Source organism: Notamacropus eugenii, chromosome 3 (genome assembly GCF_028372415.1).
Source record: "Notamacropus eugenii isolate mMacEug1 chromosome 3, mMacEug1.pri_v2, whole genome shotgun sequence".
In the NCBI taxonomy this organism is placed as follows: domain Eukaryota; kingdom Metazoa; phylum Chordata; class Mammalia; order Diprotodontia; family Macropodidae; genus Notamacropus; species Notamacropus eugenii.
Genome location: NC_092874.1, coordinates 288823774 through 288842128, shown reverse-complemented (window position 1 = coordinate 288842128; position 18355 = coordinate 288823774). Strand labels below are relative to the sequence as shown.

The window sequence follows — 18355 nt, the reverse complement described above, 5'->3', positions numbered from 1 at the left end:
TCAGTATTTGAGTAGTTGGAGGAATTTTATATACATACATACATATATTTATACACAAACACACAGAGACAGAGTGCATGGGGTGAGTTGAATAGGAAGGGATGATATATAAAAATATATAAATTAAGGTGTGAGAGAGGAATATATTGAGAAGAGAAACGGAGAAATAGAATGGGGCAAATTATCTCTCAAAGAAAAGGCAAGAAAAAGCTTTTTCAATGGAAGGGAAAAGGGGGAGGTGAGAGGGAAAAAGTGAAGCTTACTCTCATCACATTTGGCTTAAGGAGGGGATAACATGCACACTCAACTGGGTATGAAAATCTATCTTACGCTACAGGAAAGTAGGGGAGAAGGGGATAAGTGGGGTGGGGGGGATGATAGAAGAGAGGGTAAATGGGAGGGGGGAGTAATAAGAAGTAATCACTTTAGGGGAGGGACAAGGTTTAAGGACAGAATAGAATAAATAGGTGGCAGGATAGGATGGAGGGGAATATATTTAATCTTCCACAACATGACTATTATGGAAGTCTTTAGCAAAACTACACATATATAGCCTATATGGAATTGCTTGCCTTCTCAGTCGGGATGGGTGGGGAGGGAGGAAGGAAGAGAAGCTGGAACTCAAAGTTTTAGGAATAAATGTTGAGAACTGTTTTTGCATGCAATTGGGAAATAAGAAATACAGGTAATAGGGTATAGAAATCTATCCTGCCCTACAAGAAAAGAGAGAAGATGGGGATAAAGGAGGGGAGGGGTATGATAGAAGGGAGGGCAGATTGGGGAAAGGTGTAATCAGAATGCACAGCATTTTGGGGTACGGGGAGGGGAGAGATGGGGAGAAAATTTGGAACTCAACATCTTGTGGAAATGAATGTTGAAAAGTAAAAATAAATAAAGAAAAAAAAGAAAAATTTTGATTTTAGCTTCAAATGATAAGAACAACAGAGCAAACAAGATTTGGCCTCCTCCGAGGCCGTGGGATCTGCCCCCTGCCCCCTACTCAGCTGCACGGCCACTTCTGGATGCCCTGTGCCATGCCAGGGGCTACAGTGAGGAGGAGGATATCAACTCTGAAATAGCCTCAATGTCACTGAAAAGCCAAAGCAAGGGATGGGTGTGGAATGTGCACTCCCTCTTTTACACCACATTTCCAGATGTGAGAACCGCTTCCCCTATACTTTCTCTGCCATTATATGAGAAAAATCAATTTCTTCCTTTCAGAATATATAGAAATCGAAAACATGACTTGACTTCATAGTTCTGGGAACTCTTCATTTCCCACCAGCTGCACTCTTTGAAGTCCATCCCAGCACCCTCCTGACCCACCTGCCACTTGTGTCTTCTTCCTCCATTAGTCTGTAAACTCCTTAAGGACAGGGACTCTTTCCTTTTCCTATCTGCATCCCTGGTACTTGACAAGTATTATGTAGCTATTAGCACACAGTAGGAGCTTAATAAATGTGTATTGTACTGTACTATACAGTATTGTATTATATCTTGCCAAAGAGAGGGGAACTCAAGTCAAACTCAAAAGTCACACTGCAAGCTTCACGACACATTACAGTTGGAACAGAATCCAATGAGCTGCTGGCCTGCTGGGTTTCAACAAAGTAGACTTATCAAGCTCATGTCTTACAGTCTGGACTTCCTATTCTTCTCCAAGGGCTTCTAAAGGTATTGATTTTAATTTGTGATACACAGAAAGAATGCAGAATCATACATCCTTGTGACAATTAATTAACTCTTCAGTTTTAATCTCAGTGGAAGAGAAGGTTTTCCACATAGCTCTCATTCTTGGTTTAGTGATCATCTTCATTCAGTCTCATACAACAGGGATTTTTGGCAAGACCCACATCTGAAGGCACAGCAGGTAGTCACAATGAAGCCCTCTTTTTCCACAGGGAATGCTGGTTTTACTGATGCTTGGCACCCCGTTTTAAAATGAAGTCCTCTTAAAGTCCCATTTATAGCCTGAGTCAGAATGGTATTTGTTTGAAATGTACTCCCCTCCCACCCCTTGTTTAAATACCAACAAATGAAATTCAGCAGTTAGCATTCTTCATGGGGAGAAAAGGGCAACGGACCCTTTTCAACTGCAGAAAACAGGGCAGATTGAAAAAAAAGAGAAACAGAGAAAGGGAGACCTATAGGATGATCTCATTATTCTCAGGGTTTTGAACATAAAAACATCAGTAAGAATATATATTCACACAGTACACCTGTAAATGCCCCAATGAAATATGCTAGATTTTGTTTTTAAAAAGAAAGGAGGCAGAATGCTCTTTAAACGACCAAAAAGTTACAGGATATTTTCCCACTTGAAAAGGAGTGAGAACTGAGCCTTACCAAAGGCTACACACCTAAAAATTTTTCCAAGGTGCTCTGATAATATTGGACAAAACTAAATGGAATTAAGGACATTTCCCCAAATACTCTGGCAGTCCACTTCCCTGGTACTGATTAAACTACTTCTCTCTTAGGTCCAATTTATGTTAAGAGAGTGATGTAAAGGAAGCGAGATGGGTTTGATGTCAGAGAGCCCACCTCCAATCCCACCTCTCCTTGCCAGCTGGAGGACCACAGGTAAGCCATTCCTCACTCTGGCCTCTAAGAGCTGTGGAAACCCCTTATACTCACCGTTGTGATCTTGGGATGATCATGATGGATAATGTCTGCGTTCCAACTGCCTTTTCTTACTGTACAACTTCTAAATGAATCACCTCCCACCTGAGAAAAGGTCTGGTCTTTCTGTTCACTTTCTCCTTTTTCCCTGCAGCCAGCTAAGCGAAAATCCTTGCAAGATACGCACTACTGAGCTACTCACTGACAAGGGTGAAACAGTGCAATTCATCGCAAAACTGATCAATAACCGTCTCCTGAAGGAAGAAAAAAACCCCAACAAACCTCTTCTTTAGCCATTCAAAACAAGAAGCTTTCCTGAACATGAATCACTGACATGTGTATGATGAAACTATGAAAGGATCCAGCAGTTCTAGAAACCATTTCAGATTGTGCTAGAAAAACTGCAAAACTACCCCACCCAGCAATCTCAGTGCTTGGAGGAGGCCAAAGAAAAGGAATGGTCCCACGTGAATCAAATAATTGGGATGGGTGTCATGGAATGTTACACCACCAAAGAAACCACCACCAAGTAAAGACTTCAGGGTAAGGCTAACCAGAATCAGGAAAGAACTAGAATGCCACAGAAAACTGAGAGGAAAACAACATGAAAGTCCCGAAAACTCAGATCAGCAGAGTGCCCACTCTTGGCTTCCAACTCTACGTGTGGAATGAGGAATGTGTTGTTTGACTTAACCAATCAGTGAATTTCCTTCTTTGTATTTCTTTGTTACAAGAGCAGGTTCTATTATGGGTAAAGAAAGTCAATGGGAAATAAGGTATTATCAACAAGACCAAAATAAAACATTCTGTTAAATAATTTTTTTCAGAATCTCAACTTGTCAGTGAAATGAGATCATTCTACAAAGACAAGAAGACTTGGTTTTCAAATGCAAACTCTAATGCTTTCCAATTAGATGATTATGGAAGAGTGGCTTTGCCTCTCCAGGTCTCAATTACCTTATTTGCAAAATGGGTCTAATAACACTTTTATTAGCTACCTCATAGAGTTACTGCAAGCAAATCACTTTGAAATTTTAAAGTGCATTATCATCTAGTAAAGCATAATACATAAATAATAAACCAATGACTAACGTAATACATAACGGGCATTCCATTTAAATGTTCAGGAATACTACCAAACTCTTGGCCACTGGATAAGACAGTTAAGTCTCTCCTGGGAGGCCACTTCAGCAGCAGGCTACTAAGATGCTCAGTACATAAGACACAACTGAACAATGCCAGTGTATTAGCTGCCCAGTTTCAAGGTTCATTCAACATGTTTGTTGATGTGTCAAGAGAGAACCTCAGTGAAGACTTTAACGGCACCATTCCACAGTCTCAGCAGCCCAGTGTCAAACAGCTCTTGACTGAAGAAAAAAGCTCCTGCTCTGCCTGAAGACTGCTGAAGTGCCAACCACCCTGAACTAAGCACCTCAGGACAGCCTCAGAAACTGCCTTGGGCCCCCTGGCCTTGGGGTACAGACACCTGAGAGTTCAAGTCAGCTTTTCTCACCTGCTTTTAGTACCATGGCAACAAACTCCATAGCAATTACTGCATCATATTTCCAGGACATGATGACAATGTAAACAGACACCCCTAAAACACTACTGCCCCTGAAGGAGCCCTGAAGGAGTGTTCCACTGTTCCTGGGTTTTAAAGAGGAACAAGAATTCAGTGATGCCCCTGACTTTACATGTTGAGGAATTCAAAAGATCCACAGTATGAAACTTGCTCAGATTCTTCTTTAAAGGCCCAGGCACTGGATCAGAATCTGGCAGAGGTCAGAGGTCAGAAGAAAAGCCATTCTCATTTTAGGACAAACAGAAGTGTCACAAAAAAGAAGAGGACAATTAAATTGGAATGGAGGTGTGACAAAGCATTTGTTAATTGCTTCAGGCACTGTGCCAAGCTCTGAGGCTACAACACAAGTGAGCAAAATGGGGCCTGACCTCCAAGAGCTTATGTTCTGATGGGGAAGAGGACACATCAAGGGGAGGCACGAAGGGGGCCCACACAGAGACAGGATGGTATGGTAAGGAAGACAGATGCTCATTTGTATTTACATACAAAAAGTATACTTATTAGAAAGATTAAAATCAATACCAAACTAGAAGGTTACAGATGAAAAGAGAAGAGCATATACAATTAACGGTTTCAACATGCCCTAGTCAAAACAAACTTACTGATGCCCAAAAAATGGAATATAAAAAAGGTAAAAGATAATGGTTTTCATGGTCACTATTTTAAAAAGAAGCCTAATCAATGAAGTCAACAAAAGAAGGAAGCCGTAAGAGCCCAGACTGTCAGAGACAGAGAAGACCCAAGATGACAGCCCAGGACCACACCAGTTAAGAAGGCAAACTCACGTGAAAAGCATCACAGAGAACAATGGGAGATGGGGAGTCAGCAGAAAGCTTGAAGTGCGACCTAAGTCATATACTATCAAGAGCACCTTAAATGAAGAGTGGAAAGACAACCACCAGACACTGATAACAGGTCAATGTTTCTAAATCCATTTTCAAAGCCAACAACAGTGAGACAATATATTTGGCTTCTAATACCCTGGTCTGCAATATCACAAGAAATCTATATTAGATGTAACATGATTTTGAAAGCAATGAAGAATTCTTTTGCAAAATATCTCTGAGTGTGGTGCAAACTGGGCATAGACCAATGTCTAACACTGTACACAAGAATGAAGTCCAAATGGATACATGATCTAGGTATAAAGATTGATATTATAAACAAATTAGGGGAGCAAGGAATAGTGTATTTGTCAGATTTATGGAGAATAGAGAAATTTATAACCAAACGAGACAGAGAACATTATGAAGTGCAAAATGGATCATTTTGATTACATTAAATTGAAATGTTTTTGCATAAGCAAACCCAATGCAACCAATATTAGAAGGGAAGCAGAAAACTGGGAAAGAATTTTTGCAACTAGTGTCTGTGATAAAGGCCTCATTTTAAAAATATATAGAGAACTGAGCCAAATGTACAAAAATATAACTTATTTCCCAATTGATAGTCAAAGGATATGAACAGACAGTTTTCAGAGGAAGAAATTAAAGTTATCTATAGTCATATGAAAAAATGCTCTAAATCCCTATTGATTAGAGAGATGCAAATCAGAACAACTCTGAGGTACCACATCACACCTTTCAGACTGGCTAACATGACAAAACAGGAAGATGACAAATGTTGAAGAACAAGTGGGAGAGCTGGAACATTAATACATCGTTGGTGAACCTGTGACCTGATCCAACCATTCTGGAGAGTAATTTGGAACTATGCCCAAAGGGCTACAAAAATGTGCATACCCTTTGATCCAGCAATATTACTTCTAGGACCATATTCCAAAGAGATCATGAAAATGGGAAAGGGTCCCACCTGTACAAAAATATTTATAGCAGCTTTCTTTGTGGTGACCAAGAACTGGAAATCAAGGGGATGCCCATCCATCGGGGAATGGCTGAACAAGTTGTGGTATATGAACGTAATGGAATACTACTGTGCTATGAGAAATGATGAACAGGAAGACTTCAGAGAGACCTGGAAGGACTTATATGAACTGATGCTGAGTGAAAGGAGCAGAACCAGGAAAACTTTGTACACAGCAACAACCACAGTGTGTGAGGAATTTTTTTGGTAGACTTAGCAATGCAATGCAAGGATCTAAAAAATTCCCAATGGACTCTTGAGGCAAAATGTCTTCCACATTCAGAGAAAGAGCTATGTATTTGGATCACAGAATGAAGCAGAATATTTTTCTTGTGTTATGATTTGGTTTTTTTCTTTTATTTTTTCTCATGGTTTATCCCATTCACTTTAATTCTTCTACGTAACATGACCAATGCGAAAACGTGTTTTAAAATAGATAGACAGATATAGATATCTCTCTATATATATCTATATCTATATATATATGTATCTGGTTAGGGGAATGGGGAGGAAAACTTCCAAGAGAATGGAAATAATTATAAGTGATATTTTAAAAAAAAGCCACTGAAGTGGCAGAATAATTACTAAGCCTTCTGTTGCTTTCTTACTGTTATAAACTCTATATGAATGACTTCATGAAGACATCCTTGATGAAAATTTGAAGAAAACAAGAGCAAGCCTTTTGCAAACCATTTTCCAGAGTAGATCTGATCTCCAAGTGTTATATGAAAGACTGAGAAGTGCACAGAACACAGGGTTGTATGGGGTTATCTCCTAATGAGAAAAATGTTGTCATGTGGTATGGTCTCAGTGAAGATGAAAACTGGAAACAGCTGTGAGCAGGTTACACAGAGAGTAGGGACACAGAGAAAATGTACTCAGCACCTAGAGAGTAAAGAAGCCTTGAAGAGCCTTAGGTGGACCCTCGCTGTGGGGAATGGATGGAAGGACATAGAGAAGAATCACAGAAAATGGAGGACCCTGGTGGGGCAGCACTCACAGTCATGGAGGGAGGCCCATATGGATGAGATGATGGATCCACTCGAAGATCTCACACAAAATGGCAGCCTAAGCATAGTTCTTTCCAAATGGATAAGAGGACAACAAAAGATGTTCATGGACCAAGAGGAGGTAGATTCTAAGCACAACAGGTTTTCAAGTTGTTGGCTGGACATTACTTACTTGTTAATTGTATGTTCATACAATGCGATGTTACAATCATTTTCTTCATTCACATCCAAATATTCAACCAGGCTCTCATGTAGAAAATCTTCAAAATTTCTAAAAATGCATCAGAGATGTGTTAAAACATTTCTCCATGAAAATAATTACTTTCTAAGTATCAGATAACTGAAAATAAAATAAGATACTGGTTTTCTTACAAGGCAAACTTTTAAAACCCTGCAAACAGAAAACATAACAAGAAAGTTGATCTGTAAAGCTCATACCACTCTTATTGTAAGACCACTGACTCTAATCCTGGCATTCAGGGCTCTCTAAAATGCAGCTCCAATCTACCTGTCTGGCCTTTTGTGAGTCAGTCAGGAGAAGGTAATACTGCGAGGCACTGAGGGGAATGGGGATGCAACTCTGTTAAATGCAAGAGAGAATCCCCTTGGATATTCTTAGTGCCTAGGAGCTGCCACAAACTGCAGAAGAGAGTGGCAGCTCTCTGGACCTCTACCTCCACCAGAATGTTTGAAGGACGCTGAGGTTTCTGGGATCAAGTTGGCCTATATGTAATAGGAGATGGAAGAAATACAAGAAAAGGTCAGTAGTGCTCAAAGAGACTTTGTGTCCATGGCATCTGCCTTGCTGGAGCCCAGATCCTCCTTGGTGTGACCACTGTAGTACACAGGGGCTCCAAAGCCACATAGAACACACCCCAAAACTGGGTAATAAGGGGGGAAGGAAGAAGAATTGATATAGCACTTCTATTTGTCAGGAACTATGCTATGTGCTTTGCAAGTATTGTCTTGTTGGATTCTCACAACCACCCTGGGAAGCAGGTGGTAATATGATCCTCATTTTACAGCTGAGGAAACCGAGACAGACTGTGGTTAAATGACTTGCCCAAGTTCACACAGCTAATAAGTGTCTGAGCCTGGATTTGAACTCAGATCCTTCCTGACTTCAGACCCAGTGCTCTATCCACTGTGACGCCCCAGCTACAAAGTTGTGGTCAGATTCAGACGATGTGTAGCTATCTGAATTACAATAACTAAGCTTACTTTTAGTTTCCCATCCTTAGAGTTGGAGCCCAGCAGCAGGAATCATAGGGTTCTAGATCTGGAACTACAGGTGCCCTTAGAAGCCCTTAAGACCAATCCTTCCATTTTACCATCACTTAAGTGACTTGCTCAGAGTCCCACAGCTTGTAGGAGTCTGAGACCAGATTTGAATTTCAGTCTTCCTAATTTCAAACTCAACACGGTATGCACTGTGACCCCTCAAGCTGCCCAGCTCTCCTTACAGAGGCCCCCAAAGCTCTAGTATGCAGCTATCTCCCTGAGCTTGGTCTCCAGTGACTTCCCTTCTGGGATTCTACATCACAGTTCCATTATACTTCCATTCCCCTGCCCATCCCCCAAGCCTGGACCTCCCACCACCTTCACGTGCTGAAGGCCCCTCCCAGCCTTGGTGCTCCATGAAACCTTCACTAATTGCCACCCTGAGCTTGCAGTTTCAGGAAACTTCTCCCACCTCCAGACTGGCCTAGCATTTGGAATGGCCTGGACTGTGCACAGACCACAGCTGTCCCCAGTGCAGAGAAGGACAGGAGTTCTTAGAGCAGGGACTGTTTCTTGCTTTATTTCTGCATCCCTGGAACATGGCCTGGCACATCAGACCTCATCACCCAGTAGTTTGAGTTGGAGGCTGGAATAAAATGAGACCTTCATAGGTTGTTCAATATTGAACAAAAGAAGGGTTCCATCATAGAAGAAAGAGAGGCCATGAAGATGGCACAAGATGACCAAGCTGAGATCCAGCAGCCAAGCCTAAGAGGGCCTCATAGAGGTAGACCCTTGAGGTGGCTTTATACTCAAGCAATGAAAAAATTATGTCAATGGCCAAAACCTCAGGTCTCCTTAGCCAACCAAGATTCAATACCTTTTCAGGAAAAAACAGCCTAACTTGCATGGGGGATAGGTAGGGGTGAGGATTTTGCTCCTCTACCACTCCTGGAGGGTAGAATCTGTCTCACATATTGATCTCTGAATTCCTGATCCCCATCACAGTGTCTTCCATACAGCAGGAACTTAATAACTGCTTACTGAATTAAATAGCTGCAGCAACCTGGGCAAGTGACATCCCCTCTCCAAGACTCAGTTTTCCCATATGTAAAACAAGGTGCAAGACTACACTGGAACCATCATCATGCCTTTCTGGCTGTGACCCCAGCCCTCTATCCACTCTATCATCCTGCCTCTCACCAACCTTATATACTATGTTTGTTTCAACTTGTATCTAAAATACCTTCACGACTGAGAATCAAATGTTTTTAAAACTTTAAGTAGGCTTCTATTTTTCAGTTAATAAAGCTAAACTGCAGGATGGCTTACTGAAAATAGGACATGGTTAAAATTCTATCAAAAGGAATCTGACTGAAAGACGAGGGCCCGAGGGACAGCAGTCAACCAACCCAACTAAGACTATGCCTTCATGAGTAGAACAACTCAGGGAACACTTCCAGGAATGAAAAGCACTGAAACTGCTTTTATTTGAAAAAAGTAAGAAGTTAATGGCTTTCCTTTAAGCCTCGTTACTACCTGTAGCCCTGGGCCAGCTCTTCCATGTGCTTGTCTGTCACAGCAGGCTTTTGCTTCTTCACAATGATGTATGGTCTACGGTGGAAAAGGAAAGATGCAGGGAGACGGGATACAAAAGCTAGCAGATATGATAACTGACATGCAATGGAAAAAGATCCGTCACCCGCACCCACTCACCCACCCATACATACACACACACCCCATTTCTCTTTAATGTGCATGTACAGTCATTAAGGAAACACCCAGCCCTAAATAAGGCATGAAGTTCAGGTCACTGGTGGTCTCTTCAATCACAGCTATTCAAGGAAAAAACTGGATTTTTCTTTCATTTCTAACTTTCCCCAAACTGACTAACCCCTTCTCCTATCCCCATAGGTGACACCTAGCTGGGGCAAGGATCCTGTGTACAATTCATGGAGTGGTCAGGCCAACAAAAAAGACCCCCCAAGAATACCCAGGGCATTTTAACCCAGCTGAGTTCAAAGCAGAGATCTTGCTTTTGACAGGGCATCTCAGCTTAAGCAAATATAACTGGATCAGGAAGATGCTGGGCTCTCTCAGCTGCATCTTCCAAAGGGAGGGCTTTAAGTGTGTGTGAGGAGGGGGAGGGGGATACTACTCTGGCCCTGCTTTATCAGTTGTCTGACAGGCCTAAGGTATAAAAAGTGCTCAGGCTCCAGGTCCTATTCGATTGACCTATAACTGTCAGGGCTGACTTGTGTCTGAGGACTCTGCACTACAGGGAAACATCCCCACAAAGAAGGCATGTGAGATCAAAACGTCAAGGGTTGCTACTATTTGGACAAGCAGCTCTTACAGAGTGCAACCAATACAAGACACTTGCGCATTCTGCCCCAGAGCCCAAAGAACCGTCTAGGGACTAATGAGCACTTTGCACAATCACAAAGGGAGAAACAAGCTACTGAGAGGGAGATGGGTGTGCTTTCCATGGAAATCCACACAACTCTGCCATCTTGCCTCTCCTGTCTGGGGGAGGACATCTCTCACCACAGCTGCAGCTCAGCCTGCCTGAGAGGATGCAAAGGGAGGAAAAAGGAGGCAAACTGGATGGAAGGGGAGGAAGTCACTGGCTGCATGGCTGAAATGCCCCTCCTTCTCTGCATAACACCGAATTCCTGACTTCATAAGAGATGGCTGGAAAGACAGACATGGTCCCTCTTGAAGAGGTCAGACTGCATCAGAAGCTAGCAAGTAGCTCCTCAAGGGCAAAATGGCCTGGTATACTCCTTCATACTTCCCTGAGAGACACTATGGCAGAGCAGATAAAGTGCATCAGATGGAGTCTGGAAGACTTGAGTTCAGATTCAGCCTCAGACACCAGTTTTGTGACCCTGGGCAAGTCACTTGACCTCTGTCTGCCTCAGTTCGCTCATCTGTAAAATGAGGGTAATAATAGTGGCACACACCCTCCATGGTTGTCATGAAGATCCAATGAGATAATATTTGTAAAGTGCTTTGCAAACCTTAAAGCAGCTGTACAAATGCCAACCTCTATTATTACTATTACAGTTATCATTAATGTTGATAATAATGTAAATTAAAATTGGAAGAGGAAGAAAGACGCATCCTTATCTGTCACTGAATAGTTTGCCAAGTGCTCTATATATATATATATATATATATATATATAATTTTCACAATGGCCCAGGGTCTGAGGCAGGATTTGAACTCAGGTCTTCCTGGGTCCCAGCCCTCTATCCAATCTGCCACCTAACTAGGGCACTCCCAAAGGGTCTGAAGAAATTTAGCTAAAGAAGGACAAGGGAAGGTTGAAGAACATTCCAAGTTGGGGGAGGAAATCTCCAAGGGATGGGTACTGGAGCCCAATGCTGTCTAATGGTGAAATTAAAGCTGGCAAAGAGAAATCTTTGCACCCAGATCCCTACCCCCAAGGAAGTGTTACAACCACACGTACCTGCACAACCTTCCACCATCTGAGGAAATGTAGACACATCTATCAGTGAGGTTTGTTGAGATTGAGACAAATTCGTTGATATAACCAGCCCTTCGCATGAGCCGAAACGTATTCACTAGTTTCTTATGATCTCGAATGACACCCAGGATGTTGCCTAAATACAAGGGGTACCATACTTGAAAATAGAGATATCTCCTTAAATAAATCCAGAAAGTCTCTTTCCTAACATATGAATTTTAAGCAAAACTATAAAACCTTTTACAAATCCTGTTCTCAGCACCTCCATAGCCCTCTTTGATTCAACTAATAAAGAAGTCACTATCTAAATTAAAGATTAATAAATGATTGGCCCTGAAAAACTGCATATAATATCAGATATGATATCAGATAGATGCCCTGGTTGGTTTTACTGAACTGGTTTCTTTTTCCCTTTTAAAATCTTTGTTATAAGGGAAAGCTTGACAAGTAGGGGGAAAGGGAGGGATATAATTGGAAATGTATACAAATAATAACATAAAAATACAAAGAACAAACAAAGTGAGAAACTAAAATCAAGTCAATAGAACTTGTAATTTATAAATCAATATTCTGGCCTCCAAATGCAAATTGAAATATTTAATACTATTAAAAGAATAATAATACATCAAAAAACAAATTTTATTTATTATCCCCAAATGGTATGGTTATATCAACTAACTATATAGACCGATTTGAATTTTTCCACATAACACTGAGATCTTTGACTTGTACCACTGCATAAACTGATAGTCCTCTTACTGCCATACCCAACAACTGCTAATCTGCAGAGGTCAGATCTCCTACACTCCTGGTCCTGACATCAACAGCCACTTAGGAACCAGAGTGGGGAGGACTGAGTATGTGGGATGATTTATTTTTAAAAATTTAATTACAAAGTCAATTTATACCCTAAAAATTATGGTACATCCGCTTGTCAAATAGCAATTTGTCCTTCATAAATTATGATTCAACAGTAAAAGTCTGTGTTAAGAGTACCAACCATTGAGGAAGACAAGAAACACATTTGGGTAAGAGAGCTCTTCTCCACAGAGGAGGTTAACGTCCTCTACACCCAGGTTACTGGCTAGTTTAACAATGGGGCCATCTTCCATGTCAGTAGTAATGTGTGTCATCAGAGCCAGGTTTTTTACCAAACCACAAGCCTTAAAAACAAACAGAGATATAAATCATTCTTGAGAACAGACACAAATATCACAAAGTTCATTTCTGCCAAAGTGATGTACCCCAACTACAAAGGATACTGCTTCTAAATTTAAAGCAAAATGGCTATTAAAAGAGAGAGAAAAGACAAAGCTAACAAAAATGTGGGAGACTTGAATACAGGGAGGTCTCCTCAAGACTAAGCCTCCCTCCAAACTTTCTCCCCATCCCCACCCTACCAGTTTTTCCTTTGACTTTTTTTATTTTTCTGTTGTTCTAATCACATACTGCTATGAATTACTTTTCAATAAGTCAAAGTATTCTTCAAACATATAGAAATGCAGAACTATCTTGTGTCCCCATCTAAGCATGAGCTCCACTGCCCTTAGCCCCAGCAGAGTCTGGTCAGGTGTTTCACAGAAGAGCAGGAGGGATGTCAAGCAGTACCCAGCAGAGTGGGGTGAGGAGTACAGAGAATCCATCAGCTCCTTACCTCTCCTTCAGGAGTATCAGAAGGACAGAGCATTCCCCACTGAGAAGGCTGCAGCGAGCGAGGACCACTCACTTTCCTGGTCTTCTCAAACTGTGACGAGATTCTTGTCATCATGCCAAGAGCAGATATATAGGACAGGCGAGAGAGCACCTGGGTCACTCCCTGGCGGTCCATCTTAAATCTCTTCAGAGACCAATTTCCCTAGAGGAGGAAAAGCAGCTGAGGTGCTAGAATTGCACATGGCTGGCTTTCTCCACTGGACAGCTGTGGAGACTCTTGATGGCTGTCACTGAACCTCATACCCCACTCAAGTCAAATGCCCTAATGAAATGTCCAGCTGGACAAGCTGCTGGGGATGATCTTATAGAACGATTCTCAGCCTGCTACAGGACCACAAGGAATGACAGAATAGTTGATCTGGAAAGGCCTGCTGGTCCTCCAATCCCATCCTTCCCTCTAGATCACAGAGCTGAGCACAAAGTAGCCAGTTTATGTCTCTTGCAGGGAATATCCTGATTGTTCTTCAACCTTGGGCCCTGCCAGGGTGGTCCGTGTTTCTGGACAGCTCTCATTGGTCAGACAGCTGAAATCTACCTTCCCATAATTCCCACCCTTTGGTGCCAGTTCTCTGGCCAAAGCCAAACAGAATCAATCTTACTCTACTTCCTCATGACAACTCACAAACATTAGACAACAACTCCCTATCAAGTTTCCCTCAGTCTTTTCCTCTCCCGGACCAAACGTCCTCTGCCCCTTCTCCTGGCAGCTGTTCTTGGGATGTGCTTCAGTTTATTAATCCCCCAGAAGCAGAGACAATTAGCAGGACTCAAGCCTTCCTATTAACAAAGCTGAAGTCATTAAATTGTGCTTTGGAGTGCCCCATGGCCAGGCTGATTCTAGACCGAGCTCATGAAGGTCCCCAAATGCCAACTGGTAACCAACAGCACCTCCCGGCCTGCACATGTGACTGTGACTTTCTGAAGCCAATTACGGGTCTCCATATTTGCCAAATATATTCTGGAAACCCGTCAAGATTTTTTCACATCAACACTTGTCACTTAACATATTATTCCTTCCAGTTCCCTTTCACAAGCAAACTGAATCAATATCCAAGTCACTGATAAAAATGGAGGATAGTAGTTTTAACTATGATCCTGTCTGTAAATGAAGAGTTTGAGGGGATAGAAGTAAAAAGAGAAAGGAGTTTAGGAGAATTTGAATAACAAAAAGCCACTGGTAGCCATGAGAAAAGGGGAAGCACAAAAGAACCATTAAAAGAGACCCCTTATTGGAGAGAAACTTTGACTTCTCCCCAAAGAATCTTGTCTCATTTTATCACTTCTTTTTATACGGCTTCTGTACTGCATAAGTATTATTGGTGCTTAACTGATTCCAATAATGATAATTAGATGTATCTAAAATGAGGGGCTTCCACAAAGGTCCTTCTCCAGAGCTTCCTTGTGGCATGGAAGGGGCTCTGGATGCTCACAGACTTGGCCAGTGGTCCTCCCACTAGCTAACATCTTCAAAGCCCCATAAGATTTGGAAAGCACTTTACATTTATTATTTCAATTGGACCTCACAGCGATTCTGTAAGGGAGGTGAGATTATTTCCTTCTTTTTTTTCAGATGAGGAAACCGAGGCTGAGACAGGTAAAGTGACTTTCTCTGTATCACACAGCTAGAGAGTGTCTGGGGGGGGTTGAGCTGAGGTCTTCCTGACTGCAGGCTCTGAACTTTCCCTTAATTTTTTTAACTTTTGTTTTGTGTTGGTCCTTCATTTTTGAAGAAGACCATGACATCGTTAAGTGGGAAAAGCTTCCTGTAAGGCTTGCCTTGGGAGTGAGCCCTATGCTGGCTGTCTAAAGACCAGAATCATTTCAAAGAGATTCGGCCCTGAGCTGGGCACGAGGAAATGAGTTTCTCAGCCCTGTAAGCTACTAAGACATAAGGAGACATTCGGCGCCAGAGGAATGAGCCCTCACAGGGACAAGACCACAAATCTTTGAGGTGGTAAAGTAAAATCAGGAGAATGAAGTGCCAATAGCCTATGGTTACCTTTTACAAAATCTGCCCTTTGAGAAGGGCAGCCAGCAGCCACTGAAAAACCCACCAGTCATTTCAGTGTGCACGTCACAAGCCAAAAAAGGGTATGAGACTGTTGCTAATGATGATTAACAAAACTGCCATTATAAGCCTGAAGGGGATCTTGTTGAGTCATTATCACTTTGAGGAATTATTATTCCTTCCTTCTCTTTTTTCCTTTTTTTTTTTAAATATGGGATGGTTCTCTGGAAGCAAAAAGAGATGGGACACAGGAAGACTAAGCTCACTTAAAAACAAAAGACAGCCATTAAAATCTACTTTACAAACATTGCTGGCATTTAGATAATAACATTTTAAGATTTGCCAGCTGCATGGGGTGAGACAGATACCTTATTATTATGATACCCATTTTACAGATTTTTTAAAAAGTGGAAGCTCAGTAAGGACTTGCCCAGGGTCAAACAGCTGGTTGGTTAAGTGACAAGGATAGGCTTCAAGATTCCTGACTACTCATGCCTCTATATAAATGGCCCCTGGGGCTCAATGCAACTTAACAAAGCAAGTGGTGCCTCCTTCCTCATTCTCAGCACCAAGACTTTCACAAGAGACCACCCATGGAAATGTGGAATACGTCATCCTTAGTCAAAAAACTACACCAACAAGGGAAAACTATCTTGGATCTGATTTCCACTGACCTGACTGCTAGGAAAGAAGTGAGGAGAACCCTGTAGGGAGGTTACCACTCCCTCCTAAAGCTTGTGATGAAGGAGAGGTCCAGGAATAGTTTGACACACATTTTAGATACGGGGAACGCAATATTTTAAAGGAATCAAAGAAAGCGCAGGCAGGATCCTACAAGGGAATGTTAGCCCATGAGGGACAGGAAATGACTGAGAATGAAATTCCTAAGACATAAAGGGAAATCATTTCAGTGAAGAGGAAATAAAGAAATTGTTCTAACAGGCCAATGGATGCACAGGAAACTCAATCACTGACTTAGAATGTGAAAAGAAAGGTACAGATGATGAAGACCAGAGAGCATATGGTTCTAGGAAAAGAGCATCAGGACCACAAAAGTTCAGAACAAGTTGAGGTTGGAGAGTGAAGGTAAGGACAACAGAGACGGTCATGCCACTCTAACTTTGCTACTGAACTGGCACAGGAAGGGAAAACTGCAGATATGGTTTACTAGATAGTAGCAGGACTTCCTATAAAGTAGCTCCTATTCTTGGAGAGAAGCTAGCAACACATGGAACAGATAATAATGCAATGAGACAAATCCAGAACTAATTCAATGACTGGTGATTCAGTCAATATGCAGGCAGGCTCCACAGGTGCACCCTTAGAATCTGTGCTTGGCCCTGTACTTGCACTGTAACATTCTTACCAGTGAATCAGAAAAAGGCATAGACGGCATGCTCATCAAACTGGCAGAGGACACAAAAACCAAGAGGAAAATATGACCCAGTAGAGAGCAGAGCTGAGAATGAAATGAAATACCACAGGGGACAATAAATGCCAAGTTTCACACTTGGGTATTTCTCCCCAAAAAGCCCCCAGCCTCACCCGTACAAGAGGGGAGAAATGGCTTGGCATCAGTTTAGGGGAAGGTTAGCGCGCCACAAGCCTGATAGGTGAAGTGACTGTCAGGAGAGGCGAGGCAATCGTGGGCAGCAGTGAGGAACGCACAGCTGCCAGGACTAGGGTGGTAACAGTCCCGCTGTACCTTGCCTGGCAAACTGTGTTCAGTGTGGGGCACGACAGTGTAACAAGGACACTGATAGGCCCGAGAAGGTTCGGAGGAAGGCACTCAGGATGACCAAAGTCCAAGGCCCATGAGGCCCAGTTAAAAGGACTGGGCAGAGTGAGGTCATGGGAACCTTGGGTCTGAGCGCAACAGCCATCTTCACATGACTGAAAGGCTGTCCTGTGGAAAATCAATCCACCAAAAGTGAGATGCTCTCTATTTGGCTTCAGAAGGCAGACCAAGCAACAAAGCTGGGAGGTGGAGGGGGTGGAAATAGGGGGGCTGCCTTTTAGGCAAGGTGTCAAGAAAAGCTTGCTAACAGCTCAAACTGTCAAGAGCAGAAGGGCTTATCTCAGGAGGTGGTGGGTTGGTTCCCTTTTGCCCGAAATCGCAGAGGCTGGATGTCCATTTGTTGGGAACATGAGAGTAAGGATTCCTTTCAGTATGGGCTGAAATGGCTACCTGAACCTCTCTAATTCTGTGATTTTGTGACTGTACTGGCCAAAAATGCAGTCCTCAGCTTCAAACTGCATTCCTGGTAAGAGGTACCACTTGTGAATGGCATGAAATGGGCATGGATAGGAGGATCAGGCATTTAGAGCCAAGGGGGGACCCTGTGGACCATTAAACCTCCTCATTTTACAGATGAGGACCCTGGGGTCCCAAAAGGGAAAGTGTGTGCCCAAGATGGAAGAGGCAGCAGAGTTGGAATCTGAGTCACTCTTCTCTGATTCTGAATCCCAAACTCTTTGCACTGGACCACACTGGATCTAAACATGTTCTTCGGAGGTCTGGCAACTCTCCAAAAAGAGATGATTTTTCCCGTGGCTCTAGAGCAGAAACAGCTATGACTAAGGTGCTAAGCCCTGCAGATGTCCCAGTGAAACGACAGCAAAAACGGGTCTTAGGGATGCTTTGCAAGAGCAGAAAAATGAGCTTGTATTTGTTATGTGGGATAAGAAAGAGCTGCGGACTTATTCATGGAGGCTTTGAGGAATCCAAGAATTAAATCTTTGTGAGTCTTCAAGCATTTACATATGCTCCATGGCTATTCTGGCATTCAGAACTTTCTGACAACATACTCATATAAAATTCATTTTGAACGCTGAATTTACTT

General features: G+C 42.4%; 1 protein-coding gene across 2 annotated transcripts in view; it reads right to left on the bottom strand.

The window, feature by feature from the left end:
- POLR3B (RNA polymerase III subunit B) overlaps positions 1–18355 on the bottom strand; it is a 152790-nt gene that overhangs the window by 55827 nt on the left and 78608 nt on the right. For both annotated transcript variants that reach the window (XM_072655818.1, XM_072655819.1), the window contains exons 14-18: positions 13446–13646; positions 12792–12954; positions 11774–11927; positions 9838–9912; positions 7250–7348 (exon numbers count right to left, since the gene is read on the bottom strand). In XM_072655818.1, coding sequence (XP_072511919.1) covers positions 7250–7348; positions 9838–9912; positions 11774–11927; positions 12792–12954; positions 13446–13646 — 692 coding nt within the window. The remainder of the gene's footprint in view (positions 1–7249; positions 7349–9837; positions 9913–11773; positions 11928–12791; positions 12955–13445; positions 13647–18355) is intronic.